This window comes from Orycteropus afer, unplaced genomic scaffold (assembly GCF_000298275.1).
Source record: "Orycteropus afer afer isolate SDZICR_OR568_19922 unplaced genomic scaffold, OryAfe1.0 scaffold00479, whole genome shotgun sequence".
Taxonomy (NCBI): Eukaryota; Metazoa; Chordata; class Mammalia; order Tubulidentata; family Orycteropodidae; genus Orycteropus; species Orycteropus afer.
In genome coordinates this window covers 869,624-892,028 of record NW_006922066.1, presented here as the reverse complement: position 1 = coordinate 892,028, position 22,405 = coordinate 869,624, and the positions used below count along the sequence as shown (strand labels likewise).

Genomic DNA, 22,405 nt, shown 5'->3' with positions numbered 1-22,405 from the left:
GAAAAAAAAAAAAAAAAAAAGCAGAATGACACCAGGTTTCTGGTTTGGACAATGAAATGGATATTGATACGCTAACAAAGAGAGAGAATATAAAAAACTGCATCAGGTTTGGGGACATGATATGCTCACTGTTGAATATATTCAGTTTGAGATTCCTATGGGAGAGTGAAAGTCTGGGTATGAGTTCAGAAGAAATAGATGACATTATATCAAAGTGTTTACAGGAATTTATCATGTATATTAAGGAGCTTAACCAGAAGGTTGGTGGTTCAAACCTATCAGCCACTCTTCGGAAGAAAGATTGGGCAATCTACTTCCATAGAGATTGTCGTTGTTGTTGTTGTGTGCCGTCGAGTCAAACCCGACTCATAGCGACCCCTCCTTGGGTTTCCGAGGCAGTATCACTACGGAAGTAGGATTGCCCAACCTTCCTTCCAAGGAGTGGCTGGTGGATTTGAACCGCCAGCTGTCTGGTTAGCAGGCAAGTGTCTTAGCCACTATGTTACCAGAGCTCCCTCCATAGAGATACCACGTGGGAAACCAAAAGAGGGGTCACAATGAGTCAGAAATGACTCATCGGCACTGAGTTGTTTTTTTTTTTTCTTTTAAATGTTGTAGTGGTTAAGGCATTTGACTGCTAACGAAAAGGTCGGTGGTTTGAATCCACCAGCCACTCTGAGGAAGAAAGATGAGGCAGTGTCTGCTTCCATAATGATTTACAGTCTTCAAAACATAAGGTGAGTGGCTGGCTGCGAGTCCCAATCAACTCAATAGCAGTGAGTTTGGTTTGGTTTGTTTCTATGTGTTGTTGTTCTTATGTGCCATGGAGTCAGATCCAACTCAACAACCCCTCCTTGAGTTTCCGAAGCAGTATCACTACCGAAGTAGATGGTTATGAATAAGCAGATAGACAAAGGGTATACAAAAAAACTGTCCGGTACTTTAACTTCATGTGAGATTTTTTTTTTTCCATCGTGTCCTATTTGCATGTATATTTCTACATTCTTTTCTCTCTCTTTTTTTCAATCTTGGCTTCTCCGTGTTTCAGCCCAGATATTTTCTATCAATCTATTTTACAAATCACAACTCTCTATTCTTTCGTATCAGGTGACGTCCAGTCAGTTTCAACTCAGAGTGATCCTGTGTACAACAGAACAACAAAAAAAAAAACACTGCCTGGTCCTGTGCCATGCTCACAATCCTTGCTTTGCTTGAGCCAATCATGGCAGGTACTGTGTCAGTCCATCTCATTGAGGGTCTTCCTTTTTTTGTTGAACATCTACTTTACCAAGCATGATATCATTCTCCAGGGATGGGTGCCATCTGACAACATGACCAAAGTAGGTGAGATGAAGTCTGGCCATTCTCACCTCTGAGGGGCTTCCTGGGGGCACTTCTTCCAGGACACATCTGTTTGTTTTTCAGGCAGTCCATGGCATTTTTAGTTCTTCACCAATACTGTAATTCACACGCATCAATTCTTGTTGGGTCTTCATTATTCACTGTCCAGCTTCCACATATACCAAAAAAAAAAAAAAAAAAAACCTCATTGCCGTCGAGTAGGATCTCACTCATAGCAACCTAGCAACCCCTCCTTGGGTTTCCGAGGTGGTATCACTACAGAAGTAGATTGTCCAACAACCATCCTTTCAAGGAGTAGCTGGTAGGTTTGAACTGCCAGATAGGTGATTGAAAATACCATGGTTTAGGTTAGGTGCACCTTTGTCTTCAAAGTGACACCTTTGCTATTTAACACTTTAAAGAAGTCCCTTGCACCATATTTGCCCAGTATATGTCTGATTTCTTTCTTCTTCTTTTTTAAAAAAATTTTCTTGTGATTTGGGTGAAAGGATACAGAGCAATTTCATTTCCCATACAGCATTTCACATACACTTTGTCTTGTGACATTGATTACAATTTCCCACAATGCAACAGCTCCCCTCACCTCCTCCCCTCTTTCCTGTGTCCTTCCCCCCCAGGTACTCCTTCCCCCTAAGTTGTCTCCCTGTGCACAGACAGCCCTTCTATTCTCCCATGATTGATCTCTCCAAGGAGTGTATCTACCTAATGTAAATGTTCAGCTCACATGCCTGCCTTTTGTTTGGCTGGAAGACATGGGAGTGGGTTCAATTCCAGACCTAAAGGGCAGCTAAGGGCCATAGTCTCAGTGGTTCTACCAGGCTCTATCAGGCCAGCAAACCTGGTCTCATTTTTTTTTTTTTTTCTTTTAATGATTTTGAGTTTTGTTCCACATTGTTATCCCTTTCTATCCAGGATCTCCTACATAGATTCTCCTCCAAGTGGTTGACAGTGGTAGCCGGGCACCATTTGGTTCTTCTGATCTCACAGTCTCATAAGCTGAGGATCATATGGTGTACCAGTCACTTGGACTAATTGTTTCCATGTGTCTTTGGATTTCTTCATTCTTCTATTAAAGGAAAATTTATCAATGATATTTAATAGTGCCTGACACCCAGTATATGCTGTTATTACTATGCTATCATTTACTATTTTTAGCATTACTATAATTGTTATTGTTAATTATAAGGTCCAAAAATACTCAGGATAGGAATTTAAACTGCTTTTTCACTTCTGAAAAAAAATAAGCTAGTAGTATATCAAACATTACTTTTAGATATATAGATCAGTCAGAGTGCATATACCTATATTGGTATTTTATTGAAGAGTGAAGATTGTGATGGAGCCTATTAGATCAAGTCTGAGAAGAGGAAGGCAGGAAGAAGGATGTACTATCTTAATGAAAAAGATCTAGGTCATTCAATGTCACATATTCATGACATTGTAAATAGAAAGTGTGGTAGTTCCCAGATCAGTGACATAGAAAATAAAGAAGGGTTGAAGCTATTTTAGAAAAAAACAAAGTAAAGTTCACTTAATTATTCATGTGCTATTTTAACTTTATCATTTGAGATCCACTTAACCCAAAGTACATGCAGATTTTCTGAACACAAACGCTTGAGTTCCTGACTAAAGATGGACAGTGCATTCAAGCTGAAGGAAGAGTGTGATGATTCTGATAATTTCCTTCCATATACCTTTCCCAACCCTGCAGTGCTGAACCGAAGAGCAAAAGCTTGTGAAGGAACACCCTTAGGCTTGAAAATAAATCCATAAAAGTTAAGTTAGATTTACCAAAATCACATGAGTTGGTAGTCAATGCATATAAAGAAAGCTATTTGCTAATGTTTCTTCAAAGATCCCCTTTTTCTTCTTCTGACTTTGTCAGTATGATTCCAGCATGATTTATAAAGACTTCCACTTTAAGTATCTGTATTACCTGACTAAGTGCTTGTTTTAAATATATTAAACAACTGCAAAATTCTTTATCTATTCTGCCTAGGAGTTTATTCTGTAAGACACTCCTCTTACCTCTAATTTAATTCCATTTATCCCTTATCATCTTAAGATAGCCAAAGAAATTCACTTGACTTAAGATAGTCAAGAACATGTACTGCATAATTTGTAGCCACAAGGTTTAAAAAGGGGGGAATGATTATGGCCAACTTTACTAGGCTGGACATATGAGAGCAGGACTTTGAGAGCTGGGAAGGATTTTATGATGAAAGGAGTTGGAGGGGAGGCGTAAGATGTAACCATTTTTCCCAGAGGCAGGAATTCATGAAGAAACAATATGTGAAGATCAAAGAAGAGGAAGAAAAGGGACTATAATTACATGTAAATATAATTACATAAGCTGATTTCAATATGCTTAGTAAATTAAGATGCATATTTATCTGTCAAAATCAGGAAGTTAGGTTGGCAATTTAAGGTTAGTGTATAGATTTAAATTACAGTTAATTTTCTGGGTCACCTTCCTGAGAAATAAACTGCATAACTGAAATAAACTATACATTTCCAGAATTTTTTTTTCATTAGACAAAAAGCACTATACAGCTCATCTAGTTAAATTTTTGCCCATAAAACTGCCCCCTCAAAAAAAGGGGGGCTCTAAATGAAAAGTTTCATTAGGTAAAGAAGGTTTATTTTAAGCAGGTGTTTTTCCACTAGTTTAATATATAATATGAGAAAGCTTTAATATACCATAAAAATGTATTTTCCTTAGTATTTCCTTCTTTGGCACTGTCCTGAATGAGTAAAACTGCCATAATTAAATGAATATCAGGTTTTTGTTTTTTTTTTAACCTAATATTCTATCAAATAGACTGCATTAATAATAATATAACTAAAATATTCATGTGACTGAAAAAAACAATAAATCTTGGTAAGTGAAAGGAGCTCTGGTAGCATAGTGGCTAAAGCACTTGACTGCTAACCAGAAGGCTGGCGGTTCAAACCCACCAGCCACTCCTGGGAAGGAAGGTTGGGCAATCCTACTTCCGTAGTGATACTGCCTCGGAAACCCAAGGAGGGGTCGCTATGAGTCGGGGCCGACTCGACGGCAAACAACAACAACAACAACAAGTGAAAGGAAATTTCTAACAATGGAATTTAAAATAAATGAAATGATACACAGTTGTTGTTGTGTTTGCCATTTAGTCGGATCTGACTCATAGCGACCCCTCCTTGGGTTTTTGAGGCAGTACCACTACGGAAGTAGACTGCCCAACCTTCCTTCTGAGGAGTGGCTGGAGTGGCAGTCAAGTGCCTTAGGCACTACGCTACCAGAGCTCCCTGCATATATCTTTATCTTTTATACATAGATCAGAGAAAAGAGAATTTAGATTACTATAATAGATATAATATATAATATATATATAATAGATAATAGACAATGTAATAGAAACCAGTCCTAGAGAGTGAAGTTCCAGTTCATACATGTAAAACTAAGCTGAAGGAAATATGAAAGAAGCTATTATTCTCAGAATTTTGTATAAAAACATACAAGACATTTCCAGTTCTGAAACTGAATGTTTTATTGTTAAATCAAAAATAAGTATTAACTTTTATGCACAAATAAATTTAGAATTAAATATATCCAAATCACAATTAGAGACTGATGATATAGCAATAAAAATGATAAATGTTCTATTTAATAAATTTGAATTACAATCACCACAGAGAAGTTTATCAAGACTTCTCACTTCTCATTCTTATGGAAAATGGTGGCATTACAATTTCCACACTGATTAAGTCAAATCATGCAGTGAAAGAAATAATTTCTGATTTATGCTTATATATTTTGTTTTGCATATCTCAGGTTGTTAATGATCCTTCTTCCAATCCTGATGCCATGTTCTTCTTCATATAGTCCAGCTTCTCAGATTATTTGCTCAGCATACAGATTGAATAAGTATGGTGAAAGAATACAACCCTGACACACTCCCTTCTTGATTTTAAATGATGCAATATCTTCTTGTTCTCTTTGAAAAACAGCCTCCTAATCTATGTATAGGTTCCTCATGAGCACAATTAAGTGTTCTGGAATTCCCACTCTTCTCAATGTCATCCACAATTTGTTATGATCCACACAATTAAATGCTTTTGCACAGTCAATAAAACACAAGTAAACATCTGTCTGGTATTCTTTGCTTTCAGCCAAGATCTATCTGACATCAGCAATGATTTCCCTCGTTCCATGTCCTCTTCTGAATCCAGCTTGCACCTCTGGAAGTTCTCTGTCAATATTCTGCTGCAACAATTTTTGAATTATCTTCAGTAAGATTTTACTTGCATGCAATATTAATATACTGCTTGATAATTTCCACATTTTGTGGGATCACCTTTCTTTGGAATGGATACAAATAAGGATCTCCTCCAGTCAGATAGCCAAGTAGCTGTCTTCCAAATCTCTTGACATAGCCAAGTGAGTACCTCTAGTGGGGCATCCATTTGTTGAAACATCTCAGTGGGTATTCCATCAATTCCTGGAGCCTTGTTCTTCTTCAATTCCTTCAGTGAAGCTTCGACTTCTTCCTTCAATACCATTGGTTCTTAAACACATGCCACCTCCTGAAATGGATGAGGATCGACCAGATCTTTTTGGTACAGTGACTCTGTGTATTCCTTCCATCTTCTTTTGATGCTTCTTGCATCATTCATATTTTGCCCATAGAATCCTTCAATATTGCAACTTGAGGCTTAAGGTTTTTTCTCAGTGCTTTCAGCTTGAGAAATGCTGAGCATGTTCTTCTCTTTTGGTTTTCTAATTCCAGGTCTTTGCACATTTCATTATAGTAATTGACTTTGTCTGCTTAAGCTGCCCTTTGAAATCTTCTGTTCAGCTCCTTTGTCTTGTCATTTCTTCCATTTTCTTTAGCTACTCTTTGCTCAAGGGTGAGTTTCAGAGTCTATTCTGACATCCATTTTGGTCTTTTCTTCTTTTCTTGTCTTTTTAATGACCTCTTGCTTTCTTCATGGATGATGTTCTTGATGTCATCTCACAATTCTTCTGGTTTTCAGTCATTGTTATTCAATGCATCAAATCTATTCTTTAGATGGTCTCTAAATTCAGGAGGGATATATTCAAGGCCATACTTTGGCTCTCATGGACTTGTTTTAATTGTCTTCAACTTCAAGTTGGACTTGCCTATGAGCAGTTGATGGTCTGTTCCACAATCAGCTCTTGGCCTTGTTTTGGCTGAAAATATTGAGCTTTTCCATCATTTCTTGCCACAGATGTAGTCCATCTGATTCCTGTGTACTTCATCTGGTAAAGTCTATGTGTATAGCCTCTGTTTGTGTTGTTGAAAAAAGGTATTAGCAATGAATAAATCATTGGTCTTGCAAAATTCTACCATGCGATCTGCATTGTCATTTCTGTCACCAAGGCCAAAGCTTCCATCTACCAGTGATTCTTCTTTGTTTCCAACTTTTGCATTTCAGTCACCAGTGATAATTAACACATCGTGATTGCACGTTCAGTCAAGTTCAGACTGCAGAAGTTGATAAAAAATGGTCAATTTCCTCATCTTTGGCTTTGGTAGTTGGTGCACAAATTTGAATAATCATAGAATTAATGGGTCTTCCTTGTGGTGTATGGATATTATCTTATCACTGACAGCATTGTACTTCAGGACAGATCTTGAAACATCCTTACCGATGATGAATTCCACGCCATTCCTCTTCAAATTGTCATTCCCAGCATAGTAGATCATATGGTTGTCTGATTCAAAATAGCCAAAACCAATCCATTTCAGCTCACTAATGCCTAGGATACACACTGTTTCAGACAATGTTTCCAAGCAATTCATAAAGTTGTCCAGTAATGTATCAGACAGTGTTTCTCTGCTATTCATAAGGTTTTCCCTGGCCAAGTTTTTGAGAAGTGGATGGCTTCTTCCTTCTTCCTAGTCTGTCTCAGTCTGTAAATTGCACTGAAACCTGTGCACCAAGTGCAACCCTGCTGGCGTTTGAAACACCAGTGGCACAGCCTCACAACAACGTGCAAGCCCCACAGGATGATGAATTGACAGACAAGTTTGTCTCCCTTAGCAGTTGGAGACCTCTCCAGCCTCCCCTTACCTAATTTCTTCCTGGATCATATGGCTTTTTTGGTCCTTGGAGCTCTTCTCCCTTTCCTGGCTCTGGGTACAGGTATCTGCCTGACTCCCACCTCTTACCTAGATCCTGAGCCCCTTACCTGGATCGTAAGGGTTGTGTGGTCCCTGGCACTTTCCCCCTCCCTTTCCCGGTTCTGGGGGCTGGGGCCTGCCTACCTCCCACCCCTTACCTGGATCCTGTGGGTTTTGTGCTCCCTGGCACTCTCCCCCTTCCTGTCCTGGCTCTGGGGGCTGGGGCCTGCCTACTAGATAGAGATGAGAAATGCTGCTGAATATCCTACAATGCACAAAGCAGTTCCCACAGATGCAAAATTTGATTGTTTAACATTTGATGATGAAATATATTTAAGAGATTGATGACATTTTTATCAACATTTCTCTGCCCCTAGTTTTGGACAGCCTGATGCAGTAGCCCTAAGTCTCCTTGATCACCATCTAACTTTAGAAAGTTAGCTTTCTGACAATAAACAGAGGGGATGCAACATACTCTGTCAACAGAATTACAACTACACAGTAAACTAAGACATGTCTCTAGATCATTTTCTGCCATACGTTTTATATATATCAATTTAATAGGTTACATTTTCACTTGAGATTATCAGTGTGAAATCCTATTACTATAGTAGATACTTCAGTAATTCGAAAGAATCTTTGCAATAGGTTGTTTTGACATAGAGAGTGCCATTTAAGTCCATACCATGGCTAAGGAAACAATACAGTAATGATGCTCAAAATGAATCTGAACATTTCAGTAGAGTTAAATTTCTCAACTCAGATTCAGGCAATGTATACTTTTCAAAAGAAATATTATATTTTGAATTACTATGCATATGTTTTGCTTATATAAACTATGAAAACAAAAAAAAATTGTAAAAAACAGCATTATTTTCATTAGATGTGTGTATTTCTTTATTTTAATATATTTATTTTTTATTATTTTGTAATTCATTTAATGGGTTTCAACTTGAGCTTTTGAAAGATATCATGACTATCAGCAAATTGAAAGGAAAGTGGGTAACAATGAATTAAGGGTTACTGGCAGCCTAAGACACTGTTTATCTCTTTTGAGGTAGACAGAATTCAAATTGCCTTCATTAGCTGAGCAATATGCTGTGGAAAATGAGCTGCGTACTTATCAAGAGACTCTTTCATTTGCATTTTTGCTAAATAACCAAGCTGCTCTGTTTTCTAGCTGTTCAAGAGCTGTGAATAAGAGAGAAAGGAAATAATTCAGGTAAGCAAGCCAGGGGCATTTAAGGACTGGAAACAAAAAGTAGGGACAGTCTATCAATGAAGATGGCAGAATTGTGCCTAGTATATCCCTAATAGAAAAAGACAATATTACACATAGTTACTATCTAAGATGCACAAATGCATTAATTCTTTCCACATTCACCAGGACCACAAGCAAAGCTAGAGGCTGTTCTCTTGATAAATGATCAATACTTCAGCCTGACACTATGCTAGCTACCCTGCTGTTGCTGGTTAAGAGTTTGAATTTCAATTAAGCAGTTAATCTTTTTTTTTTTTTTTTTTTCCATTCTTCCAGTCAGCAACTACTCTTCTCACTTTTGTGGTAAAGTGATTTTTTTTTTAAACTATCTGCCAACATTTTATTGTGATTTTGGTGAAAGTTTACACAGCAGTCAGTTTTCCATTCAACAATCCGTACACAAATTGTTTTGTGACATTGGTTGTAATGCTGCAATGTGTTCTCACTCTCACCATTTTCACCTTGGGTTCCCTGTTTCCATTCATCCAGTGTCTCTGCTTCTCTCTGCCATCCCATATTTGCTTTTGGGTGAACGTTGCCCTTCTGGTCTCAAATAGTTGATTGTTCTATGAAGCATGTTCTTTAGAGTTTTATTTATTGTTTGTTTTATAAGCCACTCCATTATTTGGCTGAAAGGTGGCCTTTGGAAGTATCTTCAGTTTCAAGTTTAAATGCTGTCATAGGACGATAGTTTTGGGAGTTTCAATAGTCTTTATCAGAACAAAACTAGAAAAAAGTCTGATCTTTTTTATGAGTTTGAATTTTGTTCTATAGTTTTCACCCATTCTAACTGGGGCCTTCCATAATGTCAGCTGTTCAGTAGCAGTGGCTGGGCACCACTTTGTTCTTTTGGTGTCGGGACAGAGAAGGCTGTGGTTCATGTGGGCCATTAGTCCTTTGGACTAATTGCTTCCTTGAGTCTTCAGTTTTCTTCACTTTATTGTGCTCCAGGTATTTTGAATATTGAATAATGAATAATATTAAAGAGACCAATAGTTGTATTTGAGATGGCTGCTCACAATCTTTTAAGACCCTAGCCACTATTCACCACTCTCGGACAAATAATATCATCTTTATGAACTTTGTTATGACAATTGACCTAGATGTCCCCTGAGACTACAGTGCTTAGCCTTTCCATCCAGTAGCTCAGTCCCTAAGCTTGGTTATGTCTAAGAAGTGTCCATAACTATACTCTCTAGGTGATCTCTTAATTTATATAAATATACACCTTGCATATACAAACATGTATGAAGAAATATGCACAGCCATACCTATATATGAATATTGGTATACTCCTGTACAACCTGCCAAACCTACTTAGCATACATTATGTATCCACTCACAAATCAATGTTTGTTATTACAGTTGTGGCAGGCTTGTATATGTTATAATATTTACCATTGTTGTTATCATTGTCAGTTGCCATGGAGTCTGTCCCAACTCATACTGACTATGTACAACAGAACAAAACACTGCCTGGCCCTACGCCATCCTCACAATTGTTACTATGCTTAAGCCCATCGTTGCAACCACTGTGTCAATCCATCCTACTTGAGAGACTTGCTCTTTTTCACTGACCCTCTACTCTATCAAGCTTGATAGCCTTCTCCAGGGAATGGTCCCTTCTGACAACATGAACCAAAGTACAAGAGACAAAACCTGGCCATTCTCACTTCTAAGGAGCATTCTGGCTGCACATCTTCCAGGAAAGATTTTTCATTCCTGGGGAATCCATGGTATTTTCAATATTCTTCATCAACACCACAATTCAAATCCATCAATTCTTCTTCAGTCTTCTTTATTCATTGTCTAGCTTTCACATGCATATGAAGCTATTGAAAACACCAATGGCTTGGGTCAGGCATACCTTAGTCTTCAAAGTGACATCTTTGTTCTTTAACAGTTTAAAGAGGTCTTTTGCAGCAGATTTGGCCAGTGCAATATGTCATTTGATTTCTTGATTGTTGCTTCCATGGGTGTTGATTATGGATCCAAGTAAAATGAAATCATTAACACATTCTCTTAACATCTTTTGCCTTGGTCATGCCGTGCTGGGGTCCTCTGTATTGTGTACTGTCTTTTCTTTCACCAGAACTAACACAAGTCTAAACCAAACCAAACTCACTACTGTCAAGTCAAATCCAGCTCATAGTGACCCCTTCTTGGGTTTCTATCACTATGGAAGTAAATCGCCCAATCTCCCTCTCCCTTCCAAGGAGTGGCTGGTGGGTTTGAACTGCAGTCAAATGCAGTAGGCTACCAGAGCTCCTAACACATGTCTACTACCTATTTAATATTTTTCCCTCTCTCCCCTTCTCTCTGCTTCCATCCATGATAATCATCAAAAATGTCTTTTTTTGCATGCAAGTCTATTCTTTACTTTTTATAATAGTAGTGTTATACAATATTTGCCCTTATGATTGATTTATTTTATTCACTATGATGTCCTTCTGGAAGCCCTGGTGGCATAGTGCCTAAGGCATTTGACTGCTAAGCAGAAGGCTAGTGATTCAAACCCACCAGCCACACCTCAAAAGGAGGTGTTGGGCAATCTACTTCCGTAGTGATACCGCCTCAGAAACCCAAGGAGGGGTCGCTATGAGTCAGATCCAACTTGATGGCAGTGAGGTTTTCTTTTTTGGTTTATGATGTCCTCCAAATATATCCATGTTATGAGAGGTGTCGCAGATCCATCATTATTCTTTATAACTGTGCAGTATCCCTTTGTATGTATGTTCCATATTTTGTTTACTCATTCATCCATTGATAGACATTTAGGTTTTACTTCTTTCTATCATCATGAACAATGCTACAACAAACATGTGTGTGCACTATTTCAATCTCCCCACAACCTGACCAGCATTTGCTGTTTTCTATTTTTTGATCAATGCCATTATTGACATGTGCGATAGCATCTCATTATAGTTTTGATTTGCATTTTGGTAATGGCTAATGATTATATGCATATATTCATGTGTTTGTTAGCCACCTGGATGTCTTCTTTTGTGAAGTATAAGCAGTAAATCTTTAGGTATCACATCTTCAACAGTCAATTAACATCTCTATAATCCCCTGGAATTTTGAAATACTACTATTTTGCATATGGTAGCATAGTGGCTAAGACACTTGCCTGCTCACCAGAAGGCTGGCGGTTCAAACCCACCAGCCACTCCTCAGAAGGAAGGTTGGGCAATCCTACTTCCGTAGTGATACTGCCTCGGAAACCCAGGGAGGGGTCGCTATGAGTCAGGGCTGACTCGACGGCACATAACAACAACAACAACAACAACTATTTTGCAAAGTCATTTCCTTTAGGCTCACTCACAAAACATAATATCTTTATTTGACTGGTAAAGGAATCTGACTCATATTAAATATTAATTAGTTGTTTTACTTAGGTTTTTAATGTTATGCCAAAGTGTAAATAATACTATAATTCTATAGTATAAATTGGGAGCCCTGGTAGCATAGTGCCTAAGGCACTTGACTGCTAACTAGAAGGCTGGTGGTTCGAACTCACCAGGCACTCCTTGGAAGGACAATTGGGCAATCTACTTCCGTAGTGACACTGCCTCAGAATCCCAAGGAGGGGTCACTATGAGTTGGATCTGACTGAATGGCAGTGAGTTTGGTTGTGGTTTTAATAGTATAAATTAAGAGGTAAAACATGTATTAATAAATACTTTTTATCAAAATCCATTGACTTGATTGTACAGCTTTAGTTAATATGCTATACTTCAGAAATCTTTTCACATATACTTCTTAAGTCAAAGAAAGGACATACGCACTGATCACACTCAACTCTGTAAACCTTCGCATCCAAATGACCCTACAGGTTTTTCCTTCTAACTTTTTGTTTCTTTTCAAATATGTCAGATGATATCTATAAAACCAGCTAATACAACAAACACCTAAATAATTTGTGCAGTCTTACTTATTGAGAACTTCAATATTTCAAGAGAAAACATAGCCGGTTGTAAAGGATCATCTCTTATACACAAGCGTTTGAAGCTATTTTAGATGTGTGAGTCCACAAGACAAATTTGCACAATTTCAAAGCTACATATTTAAAGTAGCCTTAACAATTAGATACATTACTGATGTAAAATCTTTGCCTAAAAGTTTAAAAGAATATCCTTGCACTGGAATCAAATGCAGTTTTACTTTTGACAGCAAATTCTATCATTATAAGTGTTGCTCTTCTCAATCATTTAGAATGTAAATGTGTCTTCCATTATTTAAAATAATCTTAATCAACTTGAAAGATTCTAAACTATTTTATTAGAATGGCTGTATGAATTTGAGAGGAATGGAATAAACACATTTTATTTTAAATGATTTATATATTAACTCATTATGACTCAACTACTATGTGCCAGATTTGATTAGTAGATGTTCAAGTAGAGAGTAGGTAAAAAAAGTATTCATTGAAAGTACATCTACTTAAAATGTTCACAACCTGCAATAGAAACTACAGAGTAAGAGGAAGGATATGACAAAAAAAGCTTTTAGAGCCAGGATTTAATCATAGATCTGTCTGAATCCAAAGGTTTTGGCTTCTCATTCCACTGGACTTAAATCTCTCAACATGTTTGCTGTCTGTTTTTTCAAACCAATTCCTAAAGTCATAATTTAACATTATAGCATGTGAGACTTGCTGATAACTAACAATAATTGGTTTTTAACAAGAATAACAAAAAAGAAAAATAACTATTAATAACAATTCAAAAGATCACCTTGTTAAAAATTAGATACTGATAATTTCTTTTGGAAAACATGGAGAGTAGGTTTATTATTATTTTTTCTTTCTTTGAAAATTGATGTCATTTTAAGTTTAGCTCAACTTAATTCAGCTCTGGTAGCGTAGTGCCTAAGGCACTTGACTGCTAACCAGAAGGCTGGCGGTTCAAATCCACTAGCCACTTCTCGGAAGGAAGGTTGGGCAATCTACTTCTGTAGTGATACTGCCTCAGAAACCCAAGGAGGGGTCACTATGAATCGGGTCCTACTTGAGGGCACATAACAACAACAATAACAAACGTGGAACTCTTGGTGTCCTAAAAATGCAAAACTGTTACACTACTCCACCTAACCACAGTGACTGCTCCTCTGGTTTCCGAGGTGGTATCTCTATGGAAGTAGATTGCCCAATCTTCTTTCCGAGGAGTGGCTAGTGGGTTAGCAGTTAGCCTTCTGGTTAGCAGTCAAATGCCTTAGGCACTATGCCACCAGAACTCCCAAATCAAATTCACTGCTGTCAAATGGATTTGACTCATAGCAACACCTCTTTGGGTTTCCCAGGCACTAGCTCTACGAGGAGTGGCTGGTGAGTTTGAACTGCCAGCCTTCTGGTTAGCAGTCAAATGCCTTAGGCACTACGTCACCAGAGCTCCCTCTAATGAACTAACAAACCTTAATTTTATGACACAATTATTCAAGGACGAATTAAGAGTTCTAATAGCTGGGTAGTTGTCATTAAAACAATACAAGCTTGAGTATTTGACAATATTCTATTATGGTAAGGAAAAATAATATTTAAATCTCGATAATAAAAATTAAGGACATGGCTGTTTAGGGCCTTTATAACTCTTAAGATTTTAAAACTGTAATTTTTTTAAAACAGAGTCGAAATATAGACTCTTATCAAAGAAGAAACAAATTTCCCTGATATCAAGTAACTATTCTTTTGTTACTGAGTATTTTTATTTTTACATGATTTTCACATATCAGGATAACTCTAAGGATTAGAAAATGGAGAGGTATGTTATAATAGAGTTGTAAGCAATTGATTTTTGAGAAAAATAAAGTATATATAATAAAACATACAATTAGAATGCTGAACCTGTGACTTAAAAGAAAATGGCTGAGAGAAGAAGGAGAAAAAATGTGTAGAATGGAAAGGTGAAAATAGTTCAGGAAATAACACAGGAAGCATTCAGTAGAAGTAACACCATAAAAGTTAATGAGGGTTAAGTATCAAGTGAAAACACTGGTGTAGATAAAACAACAGAATTTGCTTGATGCAGGAGCTCTGGTAGCATAGTGCCTAAGGCACTTGACTACTAACCAGAAGGCTGGCAGTTCAAACCCACGAGCCACTCCTCAAAAGGAAGATGGGGCAATCTACTTCCGTAGTGATACTGCCTTGGAAATCCAAGGAGGGGTGGCTATGAGTCGGGTCCGACTCGATAGCACATAACAACAACAACAACATGCCCCCTGACTTTAATACTGACTATGAAATCTTTCAAGACATTAGATATTGTAGAAAACACAGTTCTCTTTAGAGCATTTGTAGAATATAGTACACAGTTACAGTCTTTAATTAAAAGAACATATGAAAAATATATTATCTAATGATTCATAGAAATTGTTGTTTCAAAAGTTTCTAAAAAGTTTCACAGATTGCTTTCTAATTCTAAAAGTAAATTTACAATCAAGATATTTTAAATTTAAAACAATAAGTCACGAGGACACTGTAAAACTAAAGAGAACTACTGTATTTTTACACAAATAACACATACTATACATTTTTTTCCAAACCATGCAACACCCTTGTCCGTTAGTTTCCTATGCATGCTGTGCACATTATATGCCTGGGCATGTTATTTCCATGAACACATTATATACAGACAATACAGCATACATATTGCAGGAGAAATGCACTTACCATCATGATTAGGATTTCCTAGAGTCCATGGCTCATCTGAATCAAAATGAGTATCTCCCCCAATTCCTGGTCCAGGAAAATAGGCATGTGCCAAAAATCCTCCCTCTCCATCAAAGGGAGAACTGTCTCCATGAAAACCAGATGCAAAAATGATGGTTATATCCACATCACGTTTGCCGTTTTCTAATTCACTGTAGGGAACTTCTTCAAATGTCAGAGGAGTTACATTCTGCCACACATCAAAGGCACGGCGGATAGCTTTACGAGTTTCTGGATCTCCTACTTTTGGAGTTACGTTCTTTATACTGAAATTGAAAAAGAAAAAAAAAAAGAATAATCAAATAATCAATATGGCTTGCTATATATGATCTGACTTGTTACAGATTTTGATGTATTCAGTTCAATGAAGTATTAGGAAAAACAGTCTTAACATTAAATAGGAAATATCATTCATTCATGATGTCTGCATGGTTAGATTTCAATACACTGTGATCATTTAATGCTCAGTAGTATTGTATTCATCTACCAGGGATATAAATGAGAAAATCTTATCTTCAGAATGGTTAGCAGTGGGGTAACTAGATCAATCTGTCACTTTGCTCATATACCACAATAGGAAGGCAGCTTTGCCAAAGGATCAAACAGGTATAGCTGTTTCAAGCAGAAATAAAATTCTCCATTTCTTTTTGATTATGATTACATTTATAGACACACCATTCTGTAAGCAAAGCCATTTCCAAACAATGTCTTTATGCTTTCTTTTATTTAAAATCATCAGTTTGGCTGACACTTAGCCATTTCTTAATTTTTTTTTTTTATGAAAAGATTAATTAAGTACAATTTCTGATGCTCTATTGCTTTTTTGTCAATATTATGAGTCAATAGCTGTTTAATACAAACAACCATATAAATGTAAAGATGTAACATGGACAATATTTACTTCAACAAGTTTATGAGCTCTGATGTTAATAACAAATGAACAGAAGAAATATAAATATTGTTCTTGATTCTTTCAGCATGAATCAGGTATTTTTGTTTTCTCAGTTCTTTATCTACTTCTTGCTAAATAGAAGATAAAATAAACTAATATGTTTTTTATATTGTGGTAGTATAAATTCATACCATCCTCGTGAAAAGCAATGAGTAAATTTCATAGGAGTCAAAAAGTTTCAGACCCCTTTCAAAAATTAATTTTACATTTATGAATTTAAATGTAGAAAATAATCTTAATTTTTTTAAAAAAAGGATATATTATCAGGTAAATATTTATTGCAGTGAAATAATAAAAGACAATTATGTAAGTTAAATGATGTACAATGAATCAGATAACACAGGTAGTCCCCAATTTATGATGGGGTTATGATTAGATGACTAAACTGGCACTAACATAAGTAGAATACTTTTTTTGTTTGTTTGTTAGTTTTAGTTTTCATTCTTATTGCTGTTTATTATCAGTATCTTTATAAATCAGTTTTTTTTTTCTTTTTCTTTGGGGTTGGAAACATTACATCTGACAACGGTAGCATAAGAAAATTATATGCTGCAACACTGTATGTAGCACATAGTACTAGTGACAAGATGTATAAGAACAAAACAAAAACACGTCATAAGTTCAGGTCACTGAAAGCTTAACACATTGTCAATCAGGGACTATCTGCAGTTAGTTGATGATGTCTTTACTACATGCCATAATATATATGTTGTTGTATGTCATTGAGTAATACATATATATGTAAGACTACAAATTATTTTGCCTTTTGAAGGCCATTTAGTTAGCTGCATGGGAAAAAACTAATATGTACTGTTCAGTGGAAAAAATAATACACAGATTGTATCTGTAACCTAATTACAACTATGTTGATATAATTATGAATGTTGTTGTTATTGTTGTTGTTAGGTGCCATCGAGTCATTTCCAACTCATAGTGACCCCATGCACAGCAGAACAAAACACTGCCCAATCCCGCGCCAGCTCCATGATCTTCGCTATACTTGAGCCCATTGTTGCAGCCACCATGTCAATCCACCTCGTTGAAGGCCTTCCCTTCCTTTGTCGACCCTCCACCTTACCAAGCATGATATCCTTCTCCAGGGAATGGTCTCCTCTGACAACATGACCAAAGTAGGTGAGATGAAGTCTGGCCATTCTTGCTTCCAAGGAGCATCTCAGCTGCACTTCCTCCAGGACAGATCTGTTAGTTCTTTTAGCAGTCCATGGTACTTTCAGCATTCTTCGCCAGCACCACAACTCAAAAGCATTAACTTTTCTTCAGTCTTCCTTATTCATTGTCCAGCTCTCACATGCATACGAGGTGATTAGAAATATCATGGTTTGTGTCAGGTGCACCTCAGTCCTCAAGGAGACATCCTTGCTCCTCAGCACTTGAAACAGTTCCTTCTCAGCCGACTTGCCCAGTGCTACACATCATCTAATGTCCTGACTGCTGCTTCCATTGGCCTCAATTGTAGAACCAAGCAACATGAATTCTTTGACAACCTCTATCGTTTCTTTATTTATCATGATGCTGCTTATTGGTCCAGTTGTGAGTATTTTTGTTTTCTTTATATTGAGATGTAATCCATACTGCAGACTGTGTTCCTCAATCTTCATCAGTAAATGTCTCAAGTCATCCTCACTTTCAGCAAGTAAAGTTGTATCAGCAGCGTGTCTCAGATTGTTAAATATTCTTCCTCCAATCCTGACGCTTCCTGGATTATTTGTTCAGCATATAGATTGAATAAGTAGGGGGAAAGGATACAACGCTGACACACTCCCTTGTTCTGTTTGAATGACAGCCTCCTGGTCAAGGTACAGGTTCCTCATGAGTACAATCAAGTGTTCGGGAATTCCCATTCTTCTCAATGTTATCCATAATTTGTCATGATCCCCACAATCAAATGCCTTTGCATAGTCAATAAAGCACAAGTAAACATCTTTCTGGTATTCTTTGCCTTGAGACAAAATCCATCTGACAGCAGCTATGATATCCTTTGTTCCACGTCCTCTTCTGAATCCAGCTTGCACCTCTGGAAGTTCTCCGTCAATATACTGCTGCAACTGTTTTTGAATTATTTTCAGTAAGATCTTACTTGCGTGTGATATTAATGATATTGTTTGATAATTTCCACATTGTGTAGGATCACCTTTCTTTGGAATGGGTACAAATATGGATCTCTTCCAGTCAGTTGGCCCGGTAGCTGTCTTCCAATTCTTTTGGCATAACCGAGTGAGTGCCTCCAGTGCAGCACCGTTTGTTGAAATATCTCAATGGGTATTACGCCAATTCCCGGAACCTTGTTCTTCACCAATTCCTTCACTGCAGCTTTGACTTCCTCCTTCAGTACCATCGGTTCTAGATCATATGCCACTTCCTGAAATGGATGAAGCTTGACCAGTTCTTTTTGGTACAGTGACTCTGTGTATTCCTGCCATCTTCATTCATTGTGGTAATATAAATTCATACATTATGAATGTTAGGAAGACTTAAATAATAATAATGACATTCACTAAGCATTTACTATGAGCCAGGCAAACATGTCACAATATCTTATTAAATAACTCAAAGAGATGCATGTTCATACATAAATTACAAAGAAAGATATTACAATTTAGAGCAATGTTGAGAAAAGCTTCTATATGTCATAGTTGGTTTTTCTACCCAGTCATTCTGCATCAAGAATCACTTGTCTTAAGTTTGATGCTAGACTACTCACCTAAAAGATTCACTAGTATGTAACAAATATTCTATAATGCATTCATGTTATTTTATGGTAAATATTACTCATTGCATGTAAAGGAAGAGAGGAAGAAATGATGGGTAAAAGGCAGAGAGTATTCCAGGAAGAAGAAATGGCAAGTGAAATGTGTGGTAGTGAAGACATGTTTGGCAAATTCAAACAACATCAAGGCAGCTTGTACAGTTTGATCAGAGAGAGAGCAAGTGCTCAGTTAGGAGGTTGGAAAGGTAGGAGACCACACAAGGTAGGCTGTGAATGAGAGGAAAGACCTAGAACATGAGCAGAGAAGTGACATCTGTCATGTTTATTAAAACAAATGACTTGAGCCACTGGACTGAAAACACATCCACAGGGAGAAAGAGTTGAAGCAGGGACATCTGTTAAGAGTTATTACAAAAATCTAGGGACAAGAGGATGGTACTTTGGAGTAGATGGTACCAGAGGAGATACTGAGAAGTGGTTGTTGGATTTTAGCTTTATGTTGAGTACACACGTACCAAAATTTACTAATAGATTGGATGTAGTTGTAAGGGAAAAGGAAGAGGCAACAATGATGCCATTTTTTTTTTTTTTCCTTGAGTCGAAAGAGAGAAAGTTATGCAGTTTGTTGTGGTTGTTGATTAGTTGTTGTTTGTTTCTTTTAACTTTCTGCTTTATTCAGTTTGTTACTCAGAACTGCATTTTTAGGAAGGGTAAACTTTCACATTGATGCATCATAGACCTTTGTCTAGCTTGTTTTTGTCCAAATTTGCAGTTTGATGCCTGAAAAGACTGGCAAAGTAATGTAACTTTGAACTTTGTCTAAATTAATTTTTCTCATAAAACCCCTGCTATCAAGTCAATTCTGACTCATATTGACCTCCATTGGGTTTCCAAGGTGGTAAATCTTCATGGAAGTAGATTGCTCCATCTTCCTTCCATCAATGGCTGGTGAGTATGAAGTGTTAGCAGTCAAGCATCTTAGGCACCGCACCACAAGTCTACTTAGTCTACAGGAGTTCAGAGGCCCCTCATTAGTGGATAAGTATTCTTATAACACATTTTCTGAAAGAACTTAATATACTCTGGGTACTGTTCTAGGTGCTAGAAATATGGATATGAACAAGATTCTGCTCTCAGGAAACGTATATATTCAAGTGACAAGAGACAAAAAATAAACAAAAAAGATAAATTCATATTCTTATTGATAAGTGAGATGGTGAGGAGGTGAGATGAGGAGATGATAAAGCAGATTTCAATGAAAAAAGGGCCAAACATGTCTCATGCTCTGTTTTTAGCCAGAGGGAACAGTGAGCAATGCATACAAACTTTGGCCTGTTGAAAGAATATGGTCTGGCCATGTTGTTAGTTGCAGTCAAGTTGATTCCAACTCATAGCAACCCCATGTGCGCAGTGCAGAACTTCTCCCTAGTGTTTCCCAGGCTGTGACCTTCCAGAACACCATCTCCCAGCCTGTCTGTCTTCCAGCTGTCCTCTGAACAGAAGACCTTTCGGCTAGCAGTCAAGCACTTAAGTGTTTGCTCCATGACACAAACCAACATTTATTTATGTAATAAAATGAAAAAGGATTGGTAGAGAGTGGATTATATTCTAACTATGAATGGAACCCACTGGAGAATTTAACTTAAATAAGAAGACTAATATTATTTTGGTTTACTGACATCGTTGTGGCTGATGACCAATGAATAAGGGAATAAGAATGGAAGCAAAACAAAACAACAAAAAAAAATTCCAGAAGTTCAAGCAAGAAAAAGCAGAGACCTGGCTAGAGTGGTAGTCATGGAGATACAAAGAAATAAACAGGATAATTATATGCTCTAATAATACTGTAAATCGGGATTGGGAGGGTTGGATGAGTAATGTAGAAATTTTGTTTTGGATGAAGTTCCAAAATTAACCCAAATGTATGTTTCCATTATTGTTTTTGAATAAAGGATAGTCTTATAATCAAATAAATAAATGAAATCATATTAATATGATAGCTAGAGATAGATACAACTGCATAATCATTCTGAGAAAATGGAGCAAACTAATATAACACAGAATAATAAATGTAAAATGTTATTTAGCTTTGGAAACAAATCAGTGTTTTTTAAAGCCATGAACTGATTAGCTTTCAAAATTGCTTAACCACATGATGTCATTAAAAAACTGAAAAAAAATTGAGAGCACTTGAAATGTAAAGGTAGTGTTCTTAACAAAGTACAAATAAAATGTTGTTGTTGTTGTTGTTATGTGCTGTCAAGTCACACTTGACTCATAGCGACCCCTCCTTGGGTTTCCGAGGCAGTATCACTACGGAAGTAGATGGCCCAACTTCCTTCCAAGGAGTGGCTGGTGGGTTTGAACCACCAGTCTTCTGGTTAGCCATCAAGTGCCTTAGGCACTATGCAACCAGAGCTCCTACAAATAAAAGAGAACTTAGAATTTTTATTTATTTATTTATTTATTTATTTAACTTAGAAATTTTTATGTCATAGAAAGATGTATTTTGTATTTACTAACAATTGTATTTACTAATAATTGAAATAATAAAGGGCACAGAGAGATCATGGAATAATAAAAGTAAAATAAGGCTGTTTATCTTAATAATTCTAATGATATACAAATAAGTAACATATGTTAATAAAGATTATGCTATAAAATGAGTAAAATTAAACATATTGAATTTTATATGAACTATACTAAAAAAAGTTTGAAAAATTTAGTATAGCTATTTTAAAATTAAAATATTTTAACTCTGCCTCTTTATTTGTTCAATAGAGTAGTTAAAGTGTACATATTTTTCATTTTATTAAGACAAGTAATTTCATATTTTGAGTCTCTATCTGGCTATTTCATCATACTATTCCACTGATTCTTTGAACCTTTCATTTTGGTTAATTTTGGAAGTTTATCAAAAACAGTGATAACTATCCTATGTAATAAAATTGATGAAGTAGAAATTTCCAAACCACTTTATTCATCAGAATGATTGATAATGCCAGAAAGAATATTAATTGACTTGCAAGCTAACTGTGTAAAGTCAGGATTCTCTAGTTTTATTGCCGGAAGCATAAAAATTCATTTGATAACAAATTCCTTTTTAATTTTGTGATAGAGTGATGAACCTTTTTCAAAGTTATTGTTTTATCTCTAATACTGAAAGTTAGGGGAAAAAAACTGTAATACACTGGTTTTGGTCTTGTGTATTAAAATCAAAGGAGCTTGTGTCGCACTTTATAATTCTTTTTTTTTTTTTTTT

At 36.5% G+C, this 22,405-nt stretch overlaps 1 protein-coding gene across 1 annotated transcript in view; it reads right to left on the bottom strand.

The window, feature by feature from the left end:
- MMP16 (matrix metallopeptidase 16) overlaps positions 1-22,405 on the bottom strand; it is a 351,037-nt gene that overhangs the window by 124,379 nt on the left and 204,253 nt on the right. The window contains exon 4 of the mRNA XM_007954910.2: positions 15,425-15,729. Coding sequence (XP_007953101.1) covers positions 15,425-15,729 — 305 coding nt within the window. The remainder of the gene's footprint in view (positions 1-15,424; positions 15,730-22,405) is intronic.